The following is a 17,493-nucleotide window of genomic DNA, read 5'->3' on the forward strand; positions in this document are numbered from 1 at the left end:
CAGGCTCTGGGCCTGCCAGCTGGGCCGCAGGGGGCTCTGTGGTCTTCCCAGAACCACCACTGGGTGAGGGGTGCAGGCTGGATGGGGGCCCAGCGGCAGGCCGCTGGGGACAGCCAGAGTTCTGAGTATTTGTAAATAAATGCAGTTCCTCAACTTTCTCATGGTGTTTCCAAGCTGCCTCGTGGCCCCTCCCACCTCCGCCTCCCCAGCCCCCGCCCGCCATCCACCCGGACGGATCAAGCAGCCGAAGCGTTTTTGTGAAGCAGCACCGGCTGCCAGGCCTGTTTTTCTATTTGGATAGCTGAACAAGGGCCAGCCCGCCATCTGTTGAACACGTTAGGAGCATGAGCTGGGAAAGGAGGTCCCGGGAGATCGGAAGACGCCAAACCTCCTCCCTCCCGCTCCTCTCCCGGCACAGCAGGGCGGGGACAGCACGGCTGGCCACTGGCTGCCCGCCACCCATGGAAACATCTGGATTCCTGGCCGGCTGGGGCCAGCTGGGAGCGGGGGCCCTGGGCAGAGGGCCGGCCGGGTGGGTGGCATCTCCCGGCTTCTGGAAAGCCCACCACACAGCCACGCAGAGTGTCAGGCTCAGGAGAGGATGCAGGGTTCCTGGGGCCCCAGGCTGGGGGAACAGGGACCCCAGGCCGGAAGAAATGGGTAGAGATTGGGGAGCCTCATGTCCCTCCAAGACAGCAGCCCGAGTGCTGTCTCCAGAACTCAGGATGCCTGGGATGCCTCACTGAGATGTGAACGCTGCTCTGCCCCTTGATCAAAGGCTCCACCCTGCCCTCTTCCCAGAGGGGAACTCAGGCCGGTGTCAGTTGAGCAGATGTCTCTCATGTAACGAGGGTTTATGATGTTTCCATCATCTCCACTGCACACACAGCCTGCGTGACTGGGGGCCCTGTGTCAGCCCACCCTGGCTATGCTGTGTGACTGTGGGCAGGTCACTTAACTTCTCTGATTCCTGCCTCACCTGCAGCTGGAGCTTCGAGAAGCTGTGGCTCCTCCCATTCCTCGTGTGAGTTAAGACCAGTCCCACCTGGGGAGGTGGGTGGTCACACCCAAGGGACCCGGGAGGGAACTGGGAAATGGGGGTTTCAGTTACCCAAGGGCAGAGCTGGTTGTGAGCCTGGTGGACCGGATGCAGCTCCTGCCTCTTTCCTGGGAAATGGCCCGGGGAGCCACCATGCAGGTGCACCATGGTGGGCCTGGGGGGCCATCAATTCACTGGAAGGCACTGTCCCTGCTGCTCCAGGTCACAGGCGGGAAAACTGAGCCCCCCCCCACAGCAGGCCGGCACAGCCTGCAGGCTCCCCAAGGCACTCTGCATTCTGAAGAGGCCAGTGTTCTACAGTGAATGGGGGTCAGGGGAGGGGCACTCCCTGGGCAGGGCTCTGGCTGGTGCCTTGTCCACAAGACCAGGGAACAGGCCTGATCTGCCCAGAAGCCCCATGTCAGGCAGGCGAGTAGACTCTGTCCCTGACAGCACCTTGGTCTAGGGCCCTGGGCAGGGCCATGGGCATTCAGTGTGGCCAGCACTTCCCTCACCCCAGTTGCCCGTTACTGGGAGGGCAGTCAGGGCACCAGAGTCCTGACAGCCCCATGGCTGTGCTGTGGGCAGAGGGGACACCGAGGCAGGCGGTGCCAGGTTGGGTGTGTCCCTGAGAGGAGGCAGGGGGTGGCCGAGCTCAAGGGGCAGGAGGCTGTGGGCCTGGTTGGGTGAGAGCGGGGATGTGTCGTGTTTTCCCTGCTCCTGGATAAATGTGGGCAGCTGACATGGGGGGGCGACATCTGCTGTAAATATCTGATCTGACAGAAGCAGGCGCACGGTGTCCCCAAAGATGGGGAGCGAGGAGTCAGCAGTAAGTTGAAAGGAGGAGCGGGAAGGGCTCCTGATGAATGCAAACGACTGCCAGATGGGGAAGCCTGGGCCCAGCTCAGCGTGAGCTCAGCAGGGTGTGGGCGGAGGACAGGAAGGCGAGTGGAGGCAGCGGATGTGGGGGCATGATGTGGGGTCCCTTCGGAGCAAGGTGCGGGCCTGGGGCACACCCTGTGCGGGCCGGGGGGCTTGGAGTCAATGGATCCTAGTACCCCTCCACAGGCGGGGGCCTCAGTTTCCCTGCTTGTTAACTGGGCACAGTGGCAGCGTCTGTGTCGCCCCCTGAGGGCTCCTGGGGGCTTGGTGGGGGCAGCTGCAGAAGAGTCTTGCAGGGGACACCTGTCTGTGGAACCCCTGAAATCCCCAGATGAATGGAGCACATGTCAAATTCTTTGCCTGATCGCTCCCTACCACCTTCCCAACAGCCAAAGAATGGCTCCCAAGTTCCAACCACAGACACGGAGGCACTCCATTAGTGGGACTCGCTGGGCCCAGGACCACAGGGGCTAAGTGGCAGGATCAGGGCTTGAACCTGAGTACATCTGCTCTGGCCTGTCCCCTGGAAGGCAGGCCCCACCAGGGCACAGCGCACATGGAGGGATGAACCCACGGCTGTGAGCATCACTGTGGCCCAGGAAACAAGAGCCCGAGGCGGGGATGTCAGCCACACTCAGGGCGGACGCTTCCCAAGTGCGCTGTGGAACCTGACCTGGGGAGGTGAGAGAGCAGAGGCGCCTGTGGTCAAATACTTTTGGGGAGCACCTTGTCTCTATCCACTCTGGGGGATGTGCGGTGCTCACAGGGGAGTGAAGGCCCTGAGAAGTCCTGCAGGGCAGACTTGGGTCTGATGCTGTCTGCACGCACACTCCTGGTTTTGTGCAAAAGCTTTGCTCGATGCTTTGTTCAATGCAGATTCTGACTCGGGGCGTCTGGGTGGGGGCCCAGAAGCATGCATTGCTCACATGCCCTGGTGTAGCTGCCACCAACCCAACATCAACTGCTCCTGCCGAGAGGCCCTGGGCCACTGTTCATCTTCCCTGATGACCACATCAGGTGGCTTCCCAACTGACACCCAGTCTTACCCATCTGTCTGCTCACTTACAAGCCTGCGGTCTGTCCACTGTCCTGATCCCCTCACTGTTCCAGGCACAGGATCGCAACACAGCAGGCACACACACACCCCCATCCCCCACCTCAGGGCCTTTGCAGGCCTACCCCTGCCTCAGGGCCTTTGCAGGCATGCTCCCTGCTCCCTGGAAGGTTCTGCTCCCCGCTCTCCTCCTTCATTGAAATGCCCCCTGCCCGCAGCTCCACAGAATCTATGACAGGTTGGCTAGCACACAGCAGTTGCTCAGAACATAGCTGTTGAGAGGCTGAGTGTCCTGGCCACTAACTGCAGGACTGGTCCTGGGAGCTGTATGTCAGAGCCTGGGGTCAGGGGAGGACGGCTCCAGCCCAGCAGCAGGTTTGAAGCAATCAGCCGACGGGTTAGCACTGCTCTCCCTGGGGGGTGGGGGATTAGAGTTTTGAGGGTGGGGCTGATCTAAGCTGGCTGAGGACAGACTCAGGCCTCCTGGGGCCTCAGGGTGGGGAGGAGGTTTGGTCCCTACCTTCAGGAAAGGGATGACAAATGGCCGCAGTGGGAAATTGGTGGCCTCCTGGAGCTTGGAGTGGAACTCCTCGATGGTCAGCGTAGAGTTCTGGGGAAGAAGACGCTTGGCTTCAGCCTGGGGAGGGGAGGGCAGAGACCGAGGCTGGCCCAGCCTAGGGCCACCGCATCCCCACCCGACTCACCACGAGCCCCAGCACCAGTGTGCGCACGCGCTCCCCAATCTCTGGGGAGATGTCGCTGCCGAACTGCTGCAGGGTGGCCAGGAAGCGCTTGAGCTTGCTGAGCTGCCGGGCCCCGCAGGCTGGGGGCAGCTGCTGTGTGGATAGTGCGGCTGTGCATGAGGTGGCCGGGCCATTGCTGAAGCCGTTGGGTGTGGACGGGGCGCCGCTGATGGCTGTGGGCGAGTGGCTGCTGCCATTCATCACTGCGGGGGGAGGGGGTGAGGATGCAGCAGAGCGCCATGGACTCCACAGACACCCTTTACATACATGCAGACTGGGGCTCCGGTGCAGGCAGGAGCCGAGAGTGGCCACCCTCCAGATGTGCCCCCGCTCAGCTGTCCTTTGGCCTTGCTCTGGGCTGTGTAGTCAGGCCCTCCATACCCGGAGACACCTGGGCCCTCCCACTGCCTGGCACCCATGCATCTCCGTGAACAGGTGGAGGGGCTTCCCTTCCATCAGGCTCTGCTGGCCCATCTTCTCATTCCCCTGAAGGTCAGTGACCCTCATACCTGCCATGATGGCCCCAGGCTGTGTCCCAGTGCCTACACAGGCCCCACTGCCTGCATGAGGGCCCCAGTGCCAGGCTGACGGGGCTCAGGGTGGGCCAGAGGAGCCCGGACCCCAGGACAAGCTGGGCTGGATGCTGGCAGGGGCTGCTGCATGGCGGACATGTGTGCCCATGGGCCCTGTTGTGTGTGGAGGACAGGCTGGTGACCCGAGGGGTCTTAGATGAGCTTGTGCAGAGCTCCGGGAGCAGCACAGTGGGTCCCAGGGTGACAGACACTGGGGTGCTGTGAAGTGGTCCTGGGGCAGGACCATAAGCTCAGGGGAGCCTATCCCCAGGGGCAGGGAGTCCTCCCATGCCTGGCCACATGCAACCTGTCTCCTGGCCTCAGAGCCTGCACAGAGGTCAGGGGTAGAGGGCTTCCAGGGTCCTTGATGACAGGGGAGGGGGCTCTGGACATGGACACCTCTGGGAGTCCTGCAGCGCAGCTCATAAACTCAGCGGTCACTCACACCTCTGCAATCTGCTCCTTCAAGTTTGCACACTCGGCCTGAGTGTGCTTGCCCGCCAGCTCCTCCCTATGTGACCCTCCCCCTCACACATGCCCTTCATTCCCCATGCCCTCTCTCCCTTAGCATCTTTGCACGCACACTCTTACAACATACCAAATACACGTGCACTCATGCTCGTATACATATACATACACGTACACACAACACACACATGCTTGCACACAGGCCTATATGCACCACACACACACACACATGTAAGTGCACATGGACATAGTGCACACCCCACATGCACAAAGATGTATGTATGTTCACACACAGGCACACAGACACCACAAGCATACACCCCCATACACACCTGCACACATGTACACCTGTGTGTGCACATAGGCATGATGCAGTGCAGCCCCACAGCACACACGCATGCATGCGCACACACAGCACACACCTGTGCACACCTGCACAGTGAACACGTGCATGTCAGCATGGTGCATACATGCACGCACCTGCACAGCACACACACATGCACCAACATGGTGCACACGCACCCACATGGTGCACACACATGCACCGACACAGTACACATGCACCCGCATGGTGCACACACACATACATGCCCACAGAGTGCACGCATGTGCGCGCCTACACAGCACACGTATATGTGCACACGCATACCTCTCACTCGCTCTGCTGTGGTTCCCAGGCTGGCCCTGCCCCTACCCTGTCCCCAACCCTCCCCGGGCCTTGTCTGGCTGGGTCTGTGCAGAGGCCGTGCGCTCACACCTCATGGCGGGGATTCTGGGGGTGCTCAGAGCCGCTGCTCCCTCAGGGCTGCATTTCTCTGAGGCTCCAGCATCCCCTGGTGATGAGGGAGCAGGAACCCTTTCCTTCACGATTGGGACGTTGCTGAGCTGGGCTCTGGGAAGTGGCCCCTCCAGAACAACCACCTACAATCATTGTTTACTTGGCCACCTTGGATGGCAGGAGTGTCAGTTTGCCCCTCCAGACCACACAGCCCTGCCATCCTGCCCTGGCTCTGGGGGTGACCTCTGCGGACCGTCTTGGCCTTGCCAGCCTGGAAGGGCGGGAGCACGTGAGGTGGGGCCACACGCCTGCCCCCCTGCCCCGGGCCTCGGCTCTCCCAGGGCTTGGCTCTCCAGGTCCCTGTTACCGGCTCCAACCGCCCCTGCAGGCCCAGGGGACAGAGTTCCCGCTGTCTCCAGCCCCCCTGGGCTCTGGAACTGGCCCACCCTGTTAACCCTGAGTCTGCTGTCTGGTTGGCTCTGCCCACATCTCCAGCTTCCATGACCCCTTGCCTGCAGCGACACCCGCAAACACCCTCCTCCCCTCACTGAGCAGCAGGTCAGGGACCACCCCCTAATCCACAGACGGTGGGCCTCACGGTCCCTGCACCCTGAATGCATTGTTTAAGGTTGCCTTTTGCCCTCAGGTGCCCTGGCACCGTGCCGCTCCTCAGCGGCAGGCTGACATGGCCCTGCCCCCCAAGTGCCCTGGTCAGGAGTGGACGTCCCGAACCAGCCCAGATGTGCTGTGGGGGTGAGACTTGGTCCTGGCCTCAGTTTCTTCATCTGCAAATGGCCCTTGGCCCGAGCCAGAGGTGGGGTCTCGGGGCCGGGATGACGGTTTCTGGCCTCCTCTGTCTCATGCCCCTGCTTGTAGAACACAGGTCATCCTTCTCCCACCAGAAGGGGCTGGAAATGCTTGACCTGACTGCTTTCACGTGCTGGGTGATCGCTCATCCAGAACTGGCCCCCACTTGACAGATGTCTGGGAACCACTGATTGAAGGCCAGGTTCAGCACCAAAACAGACGTGCCCCCTGCATGTCCTGAGGAGGGCTGGCTGTAGGCAGGGGGCCTGCTCTGCCCCTCGGCCCCATCTTCCACTTGGCCCTTGGTGCTGCTGCTCCCTCCCACGGAGACGCAGTACGGGTTGAACTCTGTTTGCTCCCGATGGGCTGGGGGACCCTAGGAGCCCTTTCTAGAACCCACAGGTGACACCCTGGCTCGGGGACAACCCTGAGGACATTGTGCCTCATTCTGGGGATCCCTCTTGCCCGGGGATGGGTAAGCTCCAGACACAGACAAGAAGGGCCCCGTCCCTCATCCTCTCCCAGGATCCGGGGACCAGAAGACCCCACAGTTGTGCTACTTTTCTCTGTCCCTTCAGAGCTCCACTGATCCCCTTGGTGGACACCAAGACACACACACACCCCGACTGGGACTGATGACAGCCACTGGCGGTCACCCAGACAGGCTGGGGGTGGCCTGCTGCATGGGGACCTCACCGCAGCAGGGCCTCCTGGTCAGTCGCAGCAGAGCTGGGCTGTCACTTGGGGTCTGGCCTTCCAGGGGCTTCAAAGACCTGTGGCTGGCCCCGCCGCCTGGGCACCCCCCCGGTGGCCCCTGGCCCAGCCTCTCTGTGGCACCCTTACCCGCTGGCCTTCGGTGCCTGGTCCTCCCGTGGCTGGCCTGCCCTCGCTCGCCGAGTTCCCTCCCGGGCTGCCGGGCAGTCTCAGCAGCTTGCTAAAGAGACGCCGAAAATAACCCCCGGCCACAAGTGCTTTCATTCCCACAACAGGTGTGTTACTAAGATAGACCACACGTGTCCCGGCCGAGGTTTTTGGGGGCATGGAGCAGCATCCCCATGGCTCCCCCAGGCCCAGAGCCTGAGCGGGGTGAGGGGGAGCTTAGGATGAGGCATCGAAAACAGCCCCTCCCGCCAGCCCCCCACCCTCCTTCGGGCACCATCCTCCTGGCCACACAAAGCACCCAGGCCTGGCAGTACCGCAGCTGCATGGACGCGCCGGGCCCCAAATGAGGTCACACACCTGGGCTTACATAGCTGCACGTGCAGGCTGATACACTCCCAGCATCACCCTGCACGAGCCTCCCCTATGGCACCAGCTGCAGCCCAAGCTCTGTGATGGGAATGTCCACTGGTGACCAATACCCGTGGAGCACCCTGCATGTGCCAGGGACTCCCATGACATGACCAGCAGCACCCTGGGGCTCTGTGTCATTGCCTCAGTGCTGGGCCCATGACTCCTTTTCTACAGGTGGGGTTCCCTGCCCGAGGACATAGTGCCTGGAAGGGTAAGAGCGGGGTCCACCCTGGGAGAGGCTGCAGACTTGCTACTGGCATTCAACCATTCTGCAACTCTGGGACCCACCTGATTCGCCCAGTTCTGAGTCAGGGAGATGGGGGCTCAGAGAGGCCATCCACCTGCCCAAGGTCACAGTGTGTGGGCGGCAGGGCTGGGTGTGAACCCGGTCTGTGGGCTGCAGACCCCACTGCTCAGTCCTCCTGGTCTGCCCCTGGGCCCTTGTTCCCTAAGGGAGGCAGGCCTAGCATGGCAGATGCAGGGGGCGCAGACAGGGCAGTGGGCACTGGGCAAGGACCTCTGGGAGACCAGTGGTTTTTGTTATTTTACTTACAGAGACAGACCATAGACCATTTTAAGCAGCCATGAAAACGGCCATGGGGCAGAGACATCGCAGGCCCGTCCTCTCGATCTGTAAGCAAAATAAGAAAAACACGCTGTGAGGAAGGAGGCTGGGCTCCAGACCCTGCCCGGGGGGGTGTCTGCAGCCAGCCCCTCCCCTGCTTCTCGACAGCGTTTTGGGGGTTGGGCCTCTGTCATCACCTAGGGCCAGTCCACTCCCTTCTCTGGGCCTCAGCTTCCTCATCTGTGAAATGGGTGGATCAGGGATCTCCTGGGGCCACTTTTGGTGGGAACTTCTGGGGCTCAACCGGAATTCTGGCTCCTCGTGGGCATGAGGGGACACCCTGGCTCTTAAACATCTGTTTCTGGAAGGTGCCCGGTGATCCCACTTGGCACCATCCTCAGGGACCTGGAGCCCAGGCTGAGGGGCTTGGGGTTTCCATCGACAGACAAGCCAATGGTGGTTCCAAAACAAAGGCCAGGTCTGAGCTGCCGTGAAGGGTGGAAGCACCAAACAGGAAGAGAGATTTGATTTGTCTGAGCTGAGGTCAGTGGACAAAAGCCACAAGGAGAAAAGCCGTACCACCAAAAACAGAGAGTGTGCCCCCTGTCACAGGGGGTAAGGGCAAGATGGAGTGTTTGCCCCTTAAGGGTCCTCCCAGCTGCAGAATGGCTCCTCACATCCCTCCCCAGAGTTCTCTTGGCACTCCTGCCACCTTCCTGTGGCCACGCCACAGCTTCAACTCCAAAATAAATTTGTGCCCAGGGCAGTCACTGGGCAAGAAAAAAACCACAGCCCTCAAGCTGTGGCTCCCAGTCAGTCCCTGGTCACCTTGGCTTGCAGGTCGGTCCTGGGGCAGCGGGGGAGGTTCTTGGCAGGAATCTACGCGGAGTGCAGAGGATCCATCTACGCTGGGCACCACCAGCCAGGTGCACAGATGAGATGAGATGTTAACCTCACGTTAACATCCTGCTTTCAGGGAATTCCAAGTGTTAGGGAACAAACCTGAGGCCACCCCAGAGGCAGCCTGACACTCAGACAAAAGCTCCCAGCGGCCAGAGGGAACTAGGTGTCGGCTTAGAGAAGAAAGACCCATTCTCTCACAACCTGCATGTTCTGAACAGAGCCAGGACCCCGGCCAGAGGGGATGGACCCCACGCCACACACGGGCCTGCCACCGCATATCTGTTCACCAAGCCCGGTGGCATCCCACCCCAGCCCCATCCACAACCTGGAACATCTGGTTCCCAGACCAGCGCCTTCCGGAACATGGGCTCCTGGACTGAGAAGAAAAGCAGGCCACAGAGCCACGCCCATGAGGATCGGAGACCCTGGCTCAGAGCCCTTGGCCAGACCCTCCAAGGGTCCACTGGTCTCTCCCACTTGGAACCGGACAACAGAGTGGGGCGTCATCATCCCAGAGGGACCTGCTGCTGCCCCGTCAGGAAAATTCCTTTTCCCGCCTGGGCTGCACGGACACCCTGGGCTGCATGGATGCGGGTGAAACTCGGCCAGGCCGGAGCCTCACCTCTCTACCAGTGAAGCTGGACAGGGCAGCTGTAGTCAGTAGACAGAGATCGGCCCGCAGTTCAGCCCGAGGTGAGGACTGACTCTTCTGGAGAAGAGGGAGGGGTGACCGGATGGCCAGAGTCCCCAGGTGAGAACAGTGAGTGAGCCAAGTCTGGCCACCTCTGGCCCCTCCTGTGTGGCCAGTGCAGGCCGGGCACCCAGGGGTGGATGGCAGGGCCCCGTCTTGAGGCAGGAGGCAAGTGTGGGGACACGGGCTCATCCCAGTGTCCATCATGTGTGGGGCCCCTGGCTCAGACTGACCCCACTGGGGAGAGGTGCTGGAACTGTTTGTGCCAGACAGTCCTGTGTTCAGCTGGCCGCACCTGGGAGCAGGTGGCATTTTCCTGTTTACCAGCAGAGACCAGCATCCTGCAGCAAGGGACCTAGCTGGACCCCTCGTCCAGATGGGGGCCACTGCCCAGCCTCTGATGGCAGGACCAGCACCATTCACAACCAGGAACAGATGGAGCCAGGCCAGGGCCTGGGCTCTGGGAAGAGACATGGACCCCAGTGAGCGGGGTGGGGCCTGAGGAACCTGGGGGCAGCCAGGGGCCACCAGGCTGAGGAACTGAGGTTCCTGCTCCAGGGAGGGGCTTCATTTGGGTCCAAAGCCTGGGGAAGGGAGCCCCAGTGCAGGGCTTTCTGTCCTCTGAATGTGTGGGTGGGAAGGCACGTGGAACGCCCAGAAACACTTAGGACACATTGCTGAGCCCCTGGTCTTAGGGACAGGGAACATTGTCCCCCACACAAGCACAAGCCGGGGGTCTCCTTCCCAACTGCTCCGACTCAAAGGCCCAGGGCTTCAGGGGTGGCTGTGGACTCCGCAAGCCCACCTATACCTGCTGTGTGCACCAAGATGCTCAACCATGGCCCAGTGCCAGTGAGGCACCACCTTGGGATATGGTCTGCCTATCATGTTGCTGGCAGCTAAGGCCCTGCGGACCCAGTTCCTGGCCCACCCACACACCTGGCTCAGGACTGGCCGCAGAGCTCTTCCAAGGCCAGAGATGCCTCCAATTGCCCCTTCAGGGGGTGCAGGCCAAACAGGATTCGCCCACATGCAAGTAGTCTGCTGTGTGACCACGGAGAAGTCCTTGTCCCTGTCTGAGCACCGGTATAGCAGCTAACCTTGATGGAAGGTTTACTGTGTGCCCACCCTGCTGAGAACTATTAACTCACTCATCCTCACAGCAGCTCAGTGAGGCAGGGCCACAGCCAGCCCTGCTTTCCCAGTGAGAAACGCCAGGCCCAGAGAGGTTAAGAACTTTGCCCAAAGCCATACAGCTACCAAGTAGAAGAGCTGGGTCTGAACCATAATGAGATCCTCCCTCTCAAAGGCCCAACGAGGGGGCGTTTACAGGTCCAGGTGAAAGGTCGGACCTCAAACGACTCAAGGGATCCCCCAGAGGTGACTCACCCCAGTGCCCCCTTGAGACCCAGCCCTGGGGTTACTCACTTGTGTGGGGCGTGAAGGAGGGGTGTCGTGTGGCCCCCTGGGATGCGGCAGGCGGTGGGGGCGGCATGCTGGGGGGCGTGGCCCGGGGCTGCGTCTTCACCTCGGCCGGGGAGTCGGGCATCGCGGTGGCCTTCTCCTTCCTGTCTGCTGTGGGCACCACCGGGGGTGGGGGACGGAAGAAAGAGACAGAGAACAGGTTAGTCAGGCCAAGGGGTAGAGGGGTTGGCAAAGCCCAGGCCCACCTGGTTCCTGGGTGAGGCCTCAAGCAGCTGGAGACCGGGCAGGGGACACTCTGCCCACAGCCCGCCCTGGAGAAGCCTCAGGTGTGCTCACAGGTGGCTGGCATCCCACCCACCTGGGATCAGACAGCAGGATGGGTCAGCCGATTTCAGGCACTGGAGGGCATAGCTTCAAGAACCCGGGCAGCTAGAACAGGCCTGGGGTTCTCATTGTGGGGGTGGCCCTTGGGAGCTTGGGTTTTCTCAACTGCAGACCAGGGAGTTGGGGGCACCCCCTGAGGCTGTGGTGCCCCCACTTCCTCAATTAGAAGCTCCTGGAGGGCCTGTGTGGACGACCTCCCCACCCCCATTTCTGATTTTGCAGGTGCGGGGCTGGCCTGAGACTCTGCATTCCTAATAGGATCCCAGGGGAACCCCCGCTCAGAGACACCCTAGCATTATCCATTCTAGAGCAGAGGCTAAAAGGCACGTCTGGGGGTCTTCCCCGGGGAGAAGACTGGGAGGCGGGAACCTGTATTTTCACCATTTCCTGGCCCAGGCAACCCCTGGGGACCAGCCAGGCCAAGGACACATTCGGTTTCAGGCCATTCTAGGCCTGGCCATCCAAGTGTGGTCCACAGAGCAGCAGGTCCTGCCCCGGACGCTGTGTCAAAGATTCCACAGAATCCCGCTGTGTCAAAGATTCGGATGCTCTGCTAGGAGTCAGGGGTGTGGAGACAGGGTGGAGACATGGAGAGACCCCGGCCTGACGTGCCCCCGAGCCCCTGGGCCCACAGAGCAAGCCCTGGGAAAAGGCCTCTGGGTGACTGACCGTCCACACGATCCCGAGGCAGCAGCTGCCTAGGTATTCTCAGCTGGGGGAGGGAGCGAGCCTCTGGGCCGCCCCCCACCCTACCCGCTCCCACCCCAGCTCAGCGTCAGCCAGCATCAGGCGACCACAGAGACCTGGGAGGGCAGCTGGGACTACAGGTGGGCGTCCCCGCCCATTACAAACTGGCCAAGCCTGTGCTGCCCGCCCTTCACCCCCGCCACTGCCCATCCTGCTAACCCTGATGGGGTCTCACCGGGAGCCAGGGGGTGACGGGGCTGGGCTGGACACCTGTCAACCCATTCACTTCTTCCCCTCCTCCTCCCAGGGGCCCCATGTGATCTGGGCCACCTGCCTCCATGGACAGTGACTGCAACAATAAAATGTTTGTGTCCCAGACTGAGCAGACCTCCTTCATTGCCCCCACATCCTCCATACCGGAAGGAGACACCCACAGCACCCCGGGGCCCCTGGGGTTGGAGCAGAAAGCCCCCTCCTCGCTGGCCCCACAGAGGGGGAAGCAGGCGGTCACCGGCAGCCACCGGGCCGCACAGCACCTGCTGTGCCCTCAGCTGTCCCCCCGCCGCCAGGCGCCCTGCCCCCCGCCGCCGCCTGTCAAGAGCTGACGGCCGGGCACACGTGCGCTGCAGCTGTGCGGGCCTGTCAACACCATGCCTGGCTGCAGGGCCGGTGGCCAGTCCCCAGTGACAACCAAAGAAGGCAAACGTGGCCAGCGCCACAGGCCCTGGGCCACCCCTGTGGGGTGCAGTCCTGCCTGTCCTGGCCAGCCCTTCATCTGACCAGGCCACCCTGGGGCAGGCAGTCCCGCCAGCAGGCTGTCCAGGGAGGGTACTCAGGACGCCAGGCTGGGATGCTGGGGACATGGCCTGTTTTGACCTTTCCAAGCCCTTCCACACTGGGGCTTCGCTGGAGTGTCACAGGTGAAGCAGACCAGAGACCCTGGCTCAGGGGGCATAGGGGAGGGGTGGACTGAGTGTGCCTGTGTCTCATGGAGCCTCTCACCCATCCCTCAGGTGTCCACGGACCCTGAGGGCGAAGCTCCAGGCTGCCTACCTATGGAGGAGACATGCCTGCACTTGGCAGATGAGTCATGGCTCCTGTTATCCTCAGGAAACCCAGCACGGGGAATGCTGCTTCCAGCCCCGTTTTACAGGCACAGAGAGGTGCAGCCATCTGCTAAGGGCACACAGCATGTATGGGTGCGTCCCTGCAGGGCATGCAAGTCCGCAGGGTTTCAAGGACTGGTTTGCCTCAATGCGAACTCTCCTTGCAGGAGAGGAATCAAACCCAGGTGGATGGAGGCTGCAGGTTAGTGGGGGTGCATCCCCACCTCCCACACTGGGCCTTGGGTCCCTGGGCTGCACACAGTGGGGCCACGGGTGCAGGAAGCCTCACATATGTTGAATCTTGTTTGAGTCTGGCTCTATTGCTTGCTGGCTGTGTGATGCAGGGCAAGTCACTTCACCTCTCTGAGCCTTTCTACTCCTCTGTAATGGATGATGGTGAGCTCTCAATGCAATCAAGAACAGTTTATGAAGCAATGCAAGTGCTAGAACCCTGCTCTTGAGGTTGGCCTCGGCCTAGATCCAAAGCAGAGCGTGCCGGAGGCCTCAGGGAAGAGCAAGGGTGGTGTGACGACTGCAAGGAACAGAGTGCACGGGCCTCTCTCTAGTCGTGCAAAGAATCCAGACGAAGCTGGCGGGTAGTAGGGAGCCCGTGAGGGTGTGCACAGGCATCGCCTCTGCCGCCTGAACCCTCAGCAGCTTCCACTGCACATGGGGCTCCCCGGGGCCTACCCCCAGCCCTCCTCCCACCACACCCATCTCCTCACCCACCCCTACACCCAGAGCTGTGGTTCCGAGCCCCCACCTCCCCCCATCTCCCCTTCCCTCCTGGGTCTTCAGCTCTGACCTCACGTCCTCAGGAGAGGTGCCCCATATGAGGGTCTTTGGCTCCCCTGGAACGTGATCCCCTCTGAGACGACCCTGCTTCCTGACCGCTGCCCCCCGGGCCCAGGGTCTCTGGCTGGGCTGGCACTTCCAGAAGGCTGCCCGTGTACATGCCGGAGGCCAGGGGAGGACTCAAGAGTGAGGTCACTGCTGGGCAGCCCTCTGAGAGGAGGGGCTCCCTGCTCAGAGCCTGGATGGGGCAGGTCAAGGGTCCTGGCTGCCCCAGCCCCAAGGTGGACCGACCGGGGGGCTGTGGATGCAACCATAGCTCACCCTGGACACTTGCCTCCTCAGGGCTGGCCAAGCGAGGACAGTAGGGTGTGAGGGGGCTAGAGGCCCACCCTCCAGACGAGCGGCCGCCTCTAAGCTGGGCTCCTCGTGTCTACATGGGCACACTTGTCACCCACCTCCCGGGGTGCAACATGGGTCAAATGAGATGGAGAAGTGTGCTTAGCAGAGGGCAGGGCACCCACCATGGTCGCACCATCATGGTGGCAGCTGTTAATTGCTGTTATTAATTACTGCCCTCTCTCCACCTCTGCAGCCCTGCCTGCGTGTGGAGGCCAGGCCTGCCCGTCTGCCAGCCTGCATGGTCTGAGGGCACATGGCTAACAAGCTGCCAGATGGGCAGCCTCAGTCTCCTGAGCACCGGCCTCCTGACCAGCCCCTAGCTCCTTCTAAGGCCCACAACCCCCAAGGGTTCTGGCACAACCTGACTGCCTGTCTGGCCGCCCTATAGGGCCACCCAGGGGGGACCCTGAGCTCACAAACCAGCGTGAGCAGGAGCTGGCCAGGTCGTGGGGGCTGGGGAGGGGCCCACTGAGTGGTGCTGAGGGCCAGGAGGGGGGCAGCTCCCACCGCCGTGAAGACTCCTGAGGGTGCCAGCATGGTCAGCTGGGCACAGCTCCCGGTGAGGTCCAGACTCCACCCAGAAGCCTGAGCTGGCCGTGTGGGGCCGCTCTCTCCCCTCCCCCATTCTTAGGTCCTCCGCCCTCCGGGGTCCACTCCCAGGTGTCCCAGCCCCGGGGGAGCTGGGTCCTGTGCCCTGCACGTCCACGCAACCTCTCATTACACCCTCATGCCCTCCCCAGAAAGCGCCGTCAGTCCCTGTGCCTGCCTGTGAGAAACATTAGACACGTCTGTGGGACACCCCCCCAGCTCGAATGGTCCCCCCATACCCACTCTGGGTCTGTTTCCCCACTCCTGATTCTGAAGTCATTGGGGACCCTCAGTCCCACATATGCCCCCACCCAAAATCAGGATATCCCCTACACAAGCCCCCTTTTAGGGAGCTCTGACTTAGCAGGTCAGTGAGGGGGCCCTGGCAGCTGAACCTATGTCTAGCTTTAAGTTCTTTCACTTTTATAAGATTAACATATAAATAACAGCTCCCCAGGCGAGGGCTTGGCACGTGTCCCATGCACATCAGTGTGCCCACTGAGGGTCCCAGGCACGACTGTGACCCGGAATGCCACGCCCTGAGGGAGGATTCAATGCGTCTCCACAGGGGCCCCCATCAGGCCCATTTGTGGATGGGGAAACTGAGGCTCGGGGAGGACAAGTGTTCAGGGTCTCAGAGCCTGACAGACAGCAGGGCCTGAGCCCGGGGCTCTCCAGGGGTGCCTCAAGCACCAGGCCCCACCACCACCTGGGAGATTAGAAAGTTCTGTAGCCACCTCATGCTCCCTGGGGAACATCATGTGGGCTGACCAGACATAGAAAGGGTGGCTGCCTGGGGTTTGAGGCTAGGGTGGGTTTGCTGCTCTGAGTCAGTGGGTGATGCCCTGGGTGCCCCAGCTTTGCAGCAGGTTAAGTGCGAGGACCATCTTCCCAACTCCCTGGGCTCTTCCTAGATGTTCCGGGGGAGGGGGGAAATTGGAGCAGCCTTGGCATCCCTGGGCCTCCGCTGGCCCCATCAGCAGTCAGGGGCCATGGCGTCCACAGGACCCCATGGAGAAAAAAGTGGGAGATGGGGCGGAATTGGAGAAGACATGTCTGGGCTTCTCCCTGACCAGGGTCCCTGTCAGCTCCCCTGGAGCCCGCAGAGTGCCTTGCCAGAACAGCAGCCCTTATGCTGGTGTGTGGTGGGGGGAACTCTCGGGGTGCTGGCCCCTTCCCTGTGGTCCCCTCCCCGTGTGCTCAGGGGGCAGGAGTGTGCCGGGGGCCCAGCCAGGAGTCTGACCGTCCCACAACATGGCAGGCAGCCCGGCTCTGCTCCATCTGACACACAGGAAACAGGCACAGAGAGGATGGGTGACCCGCCGAGCTCACACAGCTGACAGGGGGCTGGAGGTGGCCCAGAGTCCTACCCACCCGAGGCCTGCTGCTCCCTCATTTGCTCCTCTTTGAACTGTCCATCCCTCAATCCTGGAGGGTGGGGGCCCCCATGGTGTCCTAATGTCTGGCTGCAGTGCAGGAGCCAGAGGGTGAGAGGGGACAGCCTACTTGGTCGCAGCCCCACCACTGGCCCCGGCTCCAAGCCCTCGAGAACATTCCCAGACCTGGGCGGTGCTCCCCAGGTCCCTGGGGACCCTGCGTGTTTCCCAGACAGTGGCTCCAGTTCCCACTAAATGTCACTAACCCATCGTCAGAGGAAGCCGCTCTCCGGGGCCGGGCGGAGCCGGTGGGAAAGAACACGGAATGTGCCGGAACAAGCCACCCCATCCATCATTGTCCCTGTCCGCCTGTGTTCCCAGCCCGCCCTGCGCGGCTGAGAACTGACCACAGCCCCGCGCTCCCAGCCCTGGGGTTCTAGAACCCTCCATGGGAGGGGGCCCTTAGCATCAACACAGCCCATCCCCCACTGGTGCTGTTGCGGAATCAGGGCTCACTTTGGCCTCTCGTGGTCTGACTCTTCCTTCATCTCATCTGACCCTCACAGAAGTGGCCAGGTAGGCCCAGTACCAACAGGTAACCCTGCTCCAGGGGCAGGGCCCTGACTGTGAGCCCGGCCTCGACCTGTGCACCCCACACAGCCCCTAGCCTGCTAGGTGGCCAACAAGGAAGCCCAGGGCCCAGAGGCCACTCTCTGCGGAGTCTCGGGCTGTGACCTGTGACATGCCCAGACCCTGTTCCTGGCACTGACCTGCAGGCAGGCAGGGTTCCCCAGGCCCGTGGAGGCTTGGTAGGGAGCCCTGCACCCCAAGGAGGGGCCCTGCTCCCCGGCCCCAGTGAGCGGGTGCCCCTGGGCACACTGCCCAGCCGCAGCCTCCACAGCTGCAGGTGGGGACGAGGACAGAGCACCAGCGGCCCA

The 17,493-nt window shown here is 61.9% G+C and overlaps 1 protein-coding gene across 7 annotated transcripts in view; it reads right to left on the reverse strand.

Annotated features, from left to right (window-relative positions):
• The window catches only part of CBFA2T3 (CBFA2/RUNX1 partner transcriptional co-repressor 3), an 81,431-nt gene that overhangs the window by 13,006 nt on the left and 50,932 nt on the right, over positions 1–17,493 (reverse strand). For 4 of the 7 annotated variants that reach the window (XM_019979317.2, XM_019979322.2, XM_070770450.1 and 1 more), the window contains exons 2-5: positions 11,224–11,370; positions 8,190–8,267; positions 3,680–3,921; positions 3,496–3,585 (exon numbers count right to left, since the gene is read on the reverse strand). In XM_019979317.2, the coding sequence (XP_019834876.2) occupies positions 3,496–3,585; positions 3,680–3,921; positions 8,190–8,267; positions 11,224–11,370 (557 nt within the window). Of the gene's footprint in view, positions 1–3,495; positions 3,586–3,679; positions 3,922–8,189; positions 8,268–9,029; positions 9,168–11,223; positions 11,371–17,493 lie in introns of those variants that run through there. The other 3 variants (XM_070770453.1, XM_019979319.2, XM_019979318.2) reach the window with 3 other exon arrangements.

Source organism: Bos indicus, chromosome 18 (genome assembly GCF_029378745.1).
Source record: "Bos indicus isolate NIAB-ARS_2022 breed Sahiwal x Tharparkar chromosome 18, NIAB-ARS_B.indTharparkar_mat_pri_1.0, whole genome shotgun sequence".
Taxonomy (NCBI): domain Eukaryota; kingdom Metazoa; phylum Chordata; class Mammalia; order Artiodactyla; family Bovidae; genus Bos; species Bos indicus.